Genomic DNA, 9,513 nt, shown 5'->3' on the forward strand with positions numbered 1-9,513 from the left:
CTCTTTAATTTACTCTTCGTGTGATATTTTAGTACATAAAATCTCCGTAGATTTGTGCAGATTTAAAATTCAGTCATCAATGCAGCGAAATACTCAAATTCTGCGCTGTAAGTTTGGTAGAACAAATTTCCTGGAAATTTCATATGATTTTGACACTTGACTGGAAGGCGCGCGCTTTGTTTTCATATATAAATTGCCTTGTTGGCCTTCAAAATATCACATTTATCTGGTGCTTTTCAGCGTATTCACAGTGAATAAGTGTCTTCTCTGAATCTGCTATGAGCGAAGAATCAAAATGTAAAGCCACAGACAATTTTGTGCGGTTGTTATCAGTGCAGACACCACACAAACACGCTATCACTTCTTGGCTTTCTTATCAGCAATTTGCTTAATTTTCTCCTATCTCTGGTTGTAGATCTGCGAGTGGCTCTTCTGCAGCTCAAAGTGGGCAAGAATAAGGAGGAGAATGTGTCACGTGCCATTGAGAAACTGCGCTCCGCTGTGGCTGAACATGGACCAAATTCCTCCACTTGGACGTCGAAGAACAAGAACTTCCTCTGCATCTTGCCCGAGTGCTTCAACTCTCCGTATGGTGTGAAGTACTTCAATGAGTACGCCGAGACCATCCCCGATGGCTACACTAGCAGGGAGATCTCGAAGGCTGCGAAGGAGTTGGGAATCTACCTGATTGCTGGATCGATTCCGGAGAGGGAGGCTGAAGGATCGTCAACTCTGTACAACACCAGCACTATTTGGTCGCCGGATGGAGAGATGATTGGCAAATACAGGAAGATGCATCTCTTTGACATCGACATTCCCGGACAGATTCGCTTTCAGGAGTCTGAAACGCTGAGTCCGGGCAATAGTTTGACCACATTTGCCATTGACGAGGCAAAGATTGGCCTGGGAATTTGCTATGACATCCGATTTGAGGAATTGGCGCGCCTCTATCGCAATGACGGATGCAATTTCCTGGTTTATCCAGGGGCATTCAACATGACGACTGGACCTCTTCACTGGACACTCCTTGGCCGGGCTCGGGCCTCAGATACTCAGTCTTTTGTGGCCACAGTTTCTCCGGCGAGGGATGAAGCATCGGATTACGTGGCTTACGGCCACTCTTCGCTGATCGATCCCTGGGCTCACGTTCTGGTGGATGCGGAGGCTCCGGAGGCTACAGTCGTCAAGGATTTGGGTGAGTTTGTCTTGTGACTTGAGGATTTATTCTGGATTCTATCGACTTTTCTCACTTCCACAGATTTCAGCGAGTGCGAGAAGGTGAGAGCCCAAATTCCCATCTCCAGGCAGAGACGGGAGGACATCTACAGGACCACGAAAGTCACGTTCTAGAGGGAAAATGGATTTCCTCGCATGCGTTATGTACAAATTTGTGGAGTCAATAAATTTCTACGTCTCCTTTTCATAACATCGCGCGCATTCTAGCAGTTTTGCCGATGAGAGTGAAGTGCGCCGCATTTGGTGTGTCAGCGAGCGAATGGTGAGATAATTTCTCTATGTGCAGTGTCGCTCCTGATATGATTGCGTCAAAAGGGCTGCAAAAGGTGGAAAAAGTGCCCCCAGAAGCGTGTCATTAGCAGAGAGAGTGTGTGCCCCGGTCGCCACAATGACTGATACGGTGTTGTGCTGCAAGGTGTGCGGTGAGACGGCCAACATACGGCGGTGCAGCAAGTGTCAAGTGGTGTTCTACTGCTCCCAAGAGCACCAGAGGGTCGACTGGCGATCGCACAAGAGGATCTGCCATCCGCCCAACAGTGCCGCGGCGTCCGCGGTGGCCACACAGTCGTCCACATCGCAGCGGCGGCCCGAGAGTGCACTCCCGGAGCAGGGCACGAGCGAGAGTGAGATCCTCAGTGTGCGCGCGGAGCCCCTCACGGCGTCCGAGCTGGGCAGCACCAACGACAACTTGGACTTTCGGGAGTTGATTGACGAGAAAGACAAGAAATTCCTACCATCCAACACAATGCTGGTCGGCGGCAGCGACTCAAGGCTGAATGTCAACTTCAGGTGATTGATCTCTCTCTCGCTCGCTCGCGTTTTCCGCTCCACAAACCCACATTTGCCCCACACACACAAACACACGCGCGCGCGCGTGCACGGCGGGCCTGTGGGCGCCCCCGGCGAACAGCCCTCGTGATCCATCAATATGTCTCACTGTGCGTCCATCTTTCAGGCGATCGTTCGAGGAGCAGCAGCGACTGGAGGAGTTCTGCACGAATCTCATAAGGGACATGAACGCGTACGGCGTGTGCGTGATGGACAAATTCCTGGGGGATGAGCGCGGCAACAAAGTTCGCGATGAGGTCATGAATATGTATTCCGCCGGACTTTTCAAGGTGATAAACTTCACACTCTCAATGACACACACTCACATTGTTTACGCGCCCGCCGAGATTGCCTTCCGCCACCCGGGAATCCCCTGGATAACACCCACGCGCGCGCCACCTCGAGTGGATCCCCAGGCGGGGCTGCTCGGGAAGTGTAAACAAACGGTGTGATTGGTGTGTGGAGAGTGAGGTTATATGTGCTCATGCGATTCTGGAGTGAAAAAGGACACACACACACTTTTGGCCCTTTAAAGTTTAAATTCACACCCTTTGTCTTTTGTCTTGCAGGACGGTCAGTTGGTGTCGAACAAGGGAAGGCGGGATTTGCGACATATTCGTGGTGACAAGATCATCTGGATCAGCGGCAAGGAGCCTGGCTGCAGAAATATCGACTATCTTATCAATCAGGTAGTTAGATTGTCGACGAGACTCGCGCTATCGCTGGCAGCGCACGCATCAGCTGCCAGCGATACCGCGCTGTGATCCCACTTAATGCCAATGTCTACAGAATTCAATTAGGCTTTCATCTTTCGCGATTTTTGCGTGGCGGGTGTGCGGAAAATCCGCTGAAAAGAGAATCAGAGAATGTCACGTAGACACACTGAAACTTCCTGAACGCATTGGCATCTCGGGGATTTAATTTCCAGTGGAGGATATTAATTGAGTTTATCTTTATCTCTATTTCATTTCATGGACACACCAAATCTGTGTGAATCTCTCAAGGTGGATGCAATCATAACGCTGGCCAATAAGATGAAGAATAACGGCAAATTGGGACAATACACGATTCGAGAGAGAACCAAGGTGAGCATTTATGGCCAGGATTGCAAGTCCGTAAAGACACTGGAAGGTTTTACTATTGACGATATGATTCAAAGCGAACTTCTAATACGTTATTCGGTCATTCTGAGATGAGAAGAACTTGCGAGAAAGCGTGAGATTAGCAATTTTTGCAATTTCCCATGTCTCACTCAATGCTTGTGGTCATTTTTGTTTGGGGTTCACTCGTGTGGAGCATGATAAAAGTCACGTAGCACCAAAATAGCATAGCTCTGAACCCATTTCTTTCACAAATTTATGCGAAAAAGAATGGCAGACTGAGCAAGAAATGCCCATTTGGCCTACACACAGTCACGCTTTTCTGCTGAGCGTGTGTGTGGCGAGAAGAATGCTTCTCAGCTCCTCCTGATGAGACTGTAAAACATCCTTCCGCTTAAAATTTCTTGCATCATCTCATCTATAATTCATGCTGAAACCGGAAAAATCACTCGACACCTTCAAGAAGTGAACTTCTTTTCAGCGCTTTGAGCCATTCTCATTGAGAAGAAGAAGAAAAAATCACACTTCACAGTATAGAAATGTGAACAGGAAATGCCAAGAAATTTGTGCAATATCAAAATCTCAGTTAATTAATTAAGAAAATGCGTCGAAAGGATGTCTCAATAAGTTCCTCTTATCGACTTTTTGATAAATCCGCCTCTTGAAATTGTACAAGCTTCTTTTTGGCCAAATATTTGAATTTCCTGGATGAATTTTTGTGATATGATGATGATTTTTTTGCAAGATAGCGAAGGTCAGTGAGATAAAGTTTGTCGTTTCTGTGTTATTAGTAGAATATTATTGTGGAGTTTTTATTGTGACTACGGAGATTAATTTTTTTTTTTAGGCGATTTGATATCACAAGACTATAAATAGACGCGCGACGGACATTTACTTTACTAATAAGTGGGCAAAAAAAGAAAATGTTTATCCATGACTTCTTGATTGGAGCGTAATGGGATTCCTCTGTTTTTGAGCGCGCGGAATGTTTGTTGTGTTCTGAGCTTTAGAGACAGAGAGAGAGAGAGAGAGTTTTGCGGTGGAAAACGAGTTGAGGGATGAATGACCGAATGGCTGAACGTTGAAAAACTGTGTATTTGTCTTCTTTCCTCTCAAAATCACATCAAAAAAAAATTTAATAAAATCGTTCAGTGGGTTAAAAAATGACGGGAAGAAATTCAATTTGTGGTTTTTCCGAAATTGCGTTTGAAAAAATTCGCAAATTGCAATCTTATCAATAAATTGGTGTGTTTTTTTACTGAGTCATGTTTTTGCGGCGACGATGACGATAACCATTTGGCACACTTCACTAATGCGCTCCTTTGTCTTCTCTTCAGGCCATGGTTGCTTGCTATCCAGGATCAGGATCGCACTATGTGAAGCACGTGGACAATCCCAACAGCGATGGAAGGTGCATCACAGCAATTTACTACTTGAATCACAACTGGGATGTCCAGCAAAGCGGAGGCCTTTTGAGGTGAGGCGGAAAGATCAAATGGAGGAGGGAAAATTTGACCTTTTTATACTGTCTTAAAGAGTTCTTGAAAATTCAATGCGAAACTTTCTCTACTGCTTTTACGACATTCAGTTTTCTTATTCATAAACTAAGGATGTTTGGTGTTTTCGAACTCTGAAATTTATGTAAATTGAAGCTTAATCATTGAGAAAAGTGTCTGAAACTAATCTAATTGTTCGCTTTGATCTGTGCAGAATCTTTCCGGAGGGATCCGTGGATCAAGTGGCAGACATCTCACCCACATTTGACCGTATTCTGTTCTTCTGGTCGGACAGGCGGAATCCGCACGAGGTGCAGCCGTCCCATCAGACTCGCTATGCGATCACGCTGTGGTATTTGGACGCCAGGGAGCGCGAATTGGCGCTGCTTCGGTATCAGAAGGAAAAAGACTGCAAAAAAATTAATGGTAAATTTGGCTGTTTTTTTTCTCTCTGTTTTTTGGGAACTAATTCACTTGATTCTCTTTCTTTTTGATTTTGCAGAAGCAAATAACATTGTGCCGAATACGTGAAAATGCGAGAAAGTGAAGGTGGAAATATTATTCTTGTCATTTTTTTTTTTTTACATATTACTTCACACCAGTATAATTTTTGCCTACTTTAAGAGACACACAGAGTGGAAGGAAGAAGACAATGAGGAGTGTGACAGAGTGTGCCAGAAGTAATTGGGCAAAGTCTCTGATTGTTGATAGTTCTTTTTTTTCTATTTAAGAGAAAACTATATCATATAATGAAAATATTAGAAATTTTGTAATTGCAAAAGAAAAGAGATAAAAGATGTATACTATTAGGTTGTAAGTTGTAAAAAGAAAGAAAAACAAACATATTTCTCTCAATTTTGCTCCCACTTTTTTTTGCTTTATATGATATTCTTAAAACAAACAAAAGAAAAGATTGTGTAAATTATTTCGTTTAGCCACTCAGAATTCTGTAGAATTAGGTTTATGATTTACGTGTCAAAAGTGTCAGTCTCACTGATGTATGAGATTTTATATCAAAGGGTCTCTCCAATATGATGTGCATTTATGCAGTGAGCACACAATTAATAAAAAAAAACAATTTATGATAAATATGGTTTCATAGATGAAAGGCAAGACTTTGCAATTTTCAGTCAATTGACTTGCGATCCTCGTTAATAAAATTGAGACGTTTATAATAAGTAAGGAAAAAAACTTTTGCACGCGACGTCTGTATAGCTAAATATCCTGTGTTTCTGCTTGATAAAATGTATTCTCTGTGTGGAAGGAATGGTGGAAAAAAAGAAATGTCACACGCAAAATGTAATAATCCAAGTTGAAAGTGATATTTTAGCTTTAGTGTTGTATATAGAAATTAAAAAGAAATGCATTATTTTAGGACGAATGACAGTGGCATTTTCTCTCACGCCTGATCCTCGGTCAGGCTGTCCTCGGAGGGGATCATGGAGTCCTCCACGGTGCGATTGTGCGGCACGTAGACCTTGAAGGAGAAGTTGCTCTTGGCGAAGGAGCCCACGTTGAGAATCGTGCAGCTCTGGAGCTGCGTGCTGAAGCTCTTGCTGGAGTCTCCGAGCACCACGAGGTCTGGCAGTGGGTAGAGCGACAGGGCGGCGTCGTAGTGCCACAGGATGGGCATCACGTTCATGTGCATGGGTGCCAGAGAGCCCTGACACACCAGAGTGCGCGCCACGTGCTCCTCAATGGGTCCACTCTCCGGGAATCTGATGGCATTGCGGCAGAGCTTCGTCACCAGATCCATGCGGAAGATGGTGATCTGCTGCGTGCAGTACTGCAAACGGCAGGGATTCGTGGCGGCGATCACGCGCGGAACCTTTCGTCTCAGCTCCGCCACCAGGAAGTCCGGCAGTGCGGGACGCGGCAGGATGTTGCTGGTGGGAGGATCATCCACCGCTGGCACGAGCACCACGTCGGTTTTGGCCATGATTGACGGACACTGCGCGATGATGTTGGCCAGTTCTGTGAATTTCTCCTTCAGCAGTCGATAGTGTTCGGGATTGCGCGTGAAAGGACCCATCAGGACGATCGCCACGGGCGGGCTGTCGTCATATCCCTCGAAGAGCACCCTCAGCTTCTGCATCACAGTCGCGTCGTCTAGCCAACAGTCCGAGAGGAAGATAATCGTGGCCTCCGTGTCCGTGAGTTCCACGGTCTTGAGGCGCTGAGAGTACTTCAGCAGGGATTTGCTGCGTCCGCCCCACGTGTTGGCCGTGCCGAAGTACGCCCGGCTGCTCGTGGCAGCCTCAGAAGGTGGAAATCCCAGACTCGTCACTTTCAGCACACCGTCCGTGTACTTTCCCTGGACGAGCACGAAGCATCCGTCGCAGAAGAGGCCAGAATGCATCTTTGCCTCTGTCAAGTCCAGCGGAATCGTCCCTGTTGGATCTTCCACATGAAACTTCCCATCGCCAAACTGTGTGAACATTCCCAGAGTCACGACATCTCTCATCTTGGAAGTGCAGAGAATATTCTCCACGCGTCTCAGTGTGAATCCAGTGGGGTTCTGATCAAGTGCACTCTTGGCGAACATCTCGTGACGAGCTGTTCTCTGCCACAGCATGTAGTAGCGATTCCTCAGGCACTCAGCCTTGGCGCCAGGATCCGCCAGCAAGCTCCTGGCTTTGGTGTCAAGCAGGAATTTCTTCCTCTCGCAGTCATAGATAAAAGAAGGTATCGTGAAGATGTTGTCAATGACACTAAAAACCGTCTCACTCTCATTCAAGCCATAGTTTTGACTCTCCCGGAAGGCTAGCTCGAGGTGGTGCTGCTCTACAACCGGGGCGGACAAGCCTTGTCTCTGAATGTGATCACACATCTCATCCAGGATCTTTCGGCGATCCTCCGGATACATGTTGTCCAGTTCCGCCACAAGGAAGTCTGAACTTCCTCTGAAATACAAGAAATTCAACAACTTCTCGCAAGGATTCCAATCAAATCTGCTTACGATCGAATTGTGTAGCCACATAGCTTAAAAGTATTGATGATTTGTCGGCGGATATCACTATTTTCACGGATTTCACTCATTTCCTGGACAACACCACAAATGTAAACACAAATAACAATTGAAGGTTATTCCGCCAAATTTCTTGCATGCATTTTCTGATGTGTTTTTGGGTCTAGCATGCCAGTGGCCAGCTGACATGCGTGAATTTCACCAAAAGGTGTGCAAATTTTGAGGTTGTTTTATTGTGCATTCTACTGATAAAAACAGTGATAAAATGGATGGAAATCCCAAGAAGCCCATCTTTCGTGACCTGACCGCCGAGGATCCTGAACCGGAAGCCACGGAGATTGAGAGTCTGTGCGTGAATTGCATGAAAAACGTGAGTAGTGAGAGTTGATGTCAAAACATGGTCACATTGTTGTTCGTTCGGAGGCTGTTTTCGCCAAATTCGCGGCTTTTTCTCACCAATTTCACCGCTCTTCTCGCTTCAGGGCACAACGAGACTACTGCTCACCAGAATCCCGTTCTACCGAGAAGTCATTCTCATGTCGTTTGAGTGCGAAGATTGCGGCTATCGGAACAATGAAATCCAATCCGGAGGTGAGATTGCCGATCGCGGCTGCAAAATCACGGTGGAAGTGAAGGATGTGCAGGACTTGAATAGGAAAGTGGTGAAATCTGACTACAGTAGTATCAAGATTGTGGAGCTGGACTTTGAGATTCCGTCGCAATCGCAGAAGGGCGAAATCACCACAATTGAGGGCATTCTGGAGAGGAGCATAAAGGGGCTCGAGCAGGAGCAGACAATTCGTCGGGCCGCTTATCCGGACGTTGCTGTGCAAATTGACGAGTTCTGCGATTCGCTGCGGAAACTCAAGGACGGCAAGGAGCCATTCACGTTCATTCTCGAGGACATGACGGGAAATTGCCACGTGGAGAATCCAAATGCGCCGGCGGCGGATCCGCAGATGACAGTGAATCGCTTTCTGCGTACTGAGGAGCAGAATCACCAGCTGGGCATCTACACACAGGCGGAGGTGGGCAAGGAGAAGGGCGACGACGGGAACTTCCTGCTCAAGATGATCGAGGAGGACGAGTGGCCGCTGGAGGAGCTGCAGGGCGAGGTGCTGCAGTTCTCCACGCTCTGTCCAGAGTGCCGCTCGCCGTGCGAGACCAACATGAAGATGACCAGCATTCCGCACTTCAAGGAGGTGGTGATCATGGCCACAGTGTGCGACGTGTGCGGCTGCAAGACGAACGAAGTGAAGTCCGGCAGTGGCATTGAGGAGTTTGGCGTGAGGATTGAGGTCAAGATCACTGGCAGGGAGGATCTGTCGAGAGATGTGTTGAAGTCCGACACTTGTGGACTCGTCATTCCGGAGATTGATTGCGAGGTGGGGCCCAGCGCCCTTGGTGGACGCTTCACCACTGTCGAGGGCATCCTGGAGGCGATGAAGAAGCAGCTGAGCGACGGCGGAGAGACATTTGTGGACTCCACTGATGACTCCACGAAGCGGAAGTTTGACAAGTAAGGAATTTTTGTGGATTTATTGAGCAAAAAGGACGAAAAGCTTATGTTGTATCTTTTCTTGGGACAGATTTATCAGCACTCTTGAAGAGATTATAGCCGGAAGGAAGCAAATCACTCTGATCTTGGACGATCCGGCGGGGAATAGCTATGTGCAGTCCCTGGTGGACGGTGACGAAGCCGATGAGGCGCTGAAAATCACAAAATACACCAGAACCTTTGATCAAAACGAAGAGCTGGGCCTGAACGACATGAAGACGGAGAACTACGGTGAGGAGTTCCTGGAGAAGGAAGCCGCAAAGAGCTAATCCAGGCGCAATCAGTGGTAGTTTATAGTGCATTTTGAGAATACATATACCACGGAAT

The 9,513-nt window shown here is 46.9% G+C and overlaps 4 protein-coding genes across 5 annotated transcripts; 3 read left to right on the forward strand and 1 right to left on the reverse strand.

Moving 5' to 3' along the window:
• The first annotated feature begins 10 nt into the window (after positions 1–10).
• On the forward strand, positions 11–1,430 carry LOC132257859 (omega-amidase NIT2-like). 2 transcript variants are annotated; one of them, XM_059754898.1, is made up of 3 exons: positions 11–107; positions 416–1,195; positions 1,259–1,430. In XM_059754898.1, exons 1-3 carry the CDS (start codon positions 80–82, stop codon positions 1,348–1,350), a joined length of 900 nt encoding a protein of 299 aa, XP_059610881.1. In that variant the 5' UTR covers positions 11–79; the 3' UTR covers positions 1,351–1,430. The 2 variants fall into 2 exon arrangements, with proteins under 2 accessions (XP_059610881.1, XP_059610882.1); XM_059754899.1 differs by lacking the exon at positions 11–107 and adding an exon at positions 146–297.
• Positions 1,431–1,518: 88 nt separating this feature from the next.
• On the forward strand, positions 1,519–5,805 carry LOC132257857 (prolyl hydroxylase EGLN3). The gene is made up of 7 exons (XM_059754896.1): positions 1,519–2,025; positions 2,192–2,354; positions 2,634–2,753; positions 3,069–3,149; positions 4,502–4,641; positions 4,875–5,086; positions 5,163–5,805. The coding sequence occupies exons 1-7, from the start codon at positions 1,625–1,627 to the stop codon at positions 5,189–5,191; spliced, it is 1,146 nt and encodes a 381-aa protein (XP_059610879.1). The 5' UTR covers positions 1,519–1,624; the 3' UTR covers positions 5,192–5,805.
• Positions 5,806–5,919: 114 nt separating this feature from the next.
• LOC132257856 (DNA polymerase epsilon subunit 2) lies at positions 5,920–7,727 on the reverse strand. The gene is made up of 2 exons (XM_059754895.1): positions 7,620–7,727; positions 5,920–7,563 (listed from the first exon to the last, which is right to left on the reverse strand). The coding sequence occupies exons 1-2, from the start codon at positions 7,697–7,699 to the stop codon at positions 6,060–6,062; spliced, it is 1,584 nt and encodes a 527-aa protein (XP_059610878.1). The 5' UTR covers positions 7,700–7,727; the 3' UTR covers positions 5,920–6,059.
• Positions 7,728–7,810: 83 nt separating this feature from the next.
• LOC132258739 (zinc finger protein ZPR1) lies at positions 7,811–9,512 on the forward strand. Its single transcript, XM_059756190.1, has 3 exons — positions 7,811–7,998; positions 8,111–9,147; positions 9,218–9,512. The coding sequence occupies exons 1-3, from the start codon at positions 7,894–7,896 to the stop codon at positions 9,453–9,455; spliced, it is 1,380 nt and encodes a 459-aa protein (XP_059612173.1). The 5' UTR covers positions 7,811–7,893; the 3' UTR covers positions 9,456–9,512.
• The last annotated feature ends 1 nt before the right edge of the window (position 9,513 follows it).

Source organism: Phlebotomus argentipes, unplaced genomic scaffold, assembly GCF_947086385.1.
Source record: "Phlebotomus argentipes unplaced genomic scaffold, Phlebotomus argentipes genome assembly scaffold_4, whole genome shotgun sequence".
Classification (NCBI taxonomy): Eukaryota; Metazoa; Arthropoda; class Insecta; order Diptera; family Psychodidae; genus Phlebotomus; species Phlebotomus argentipes.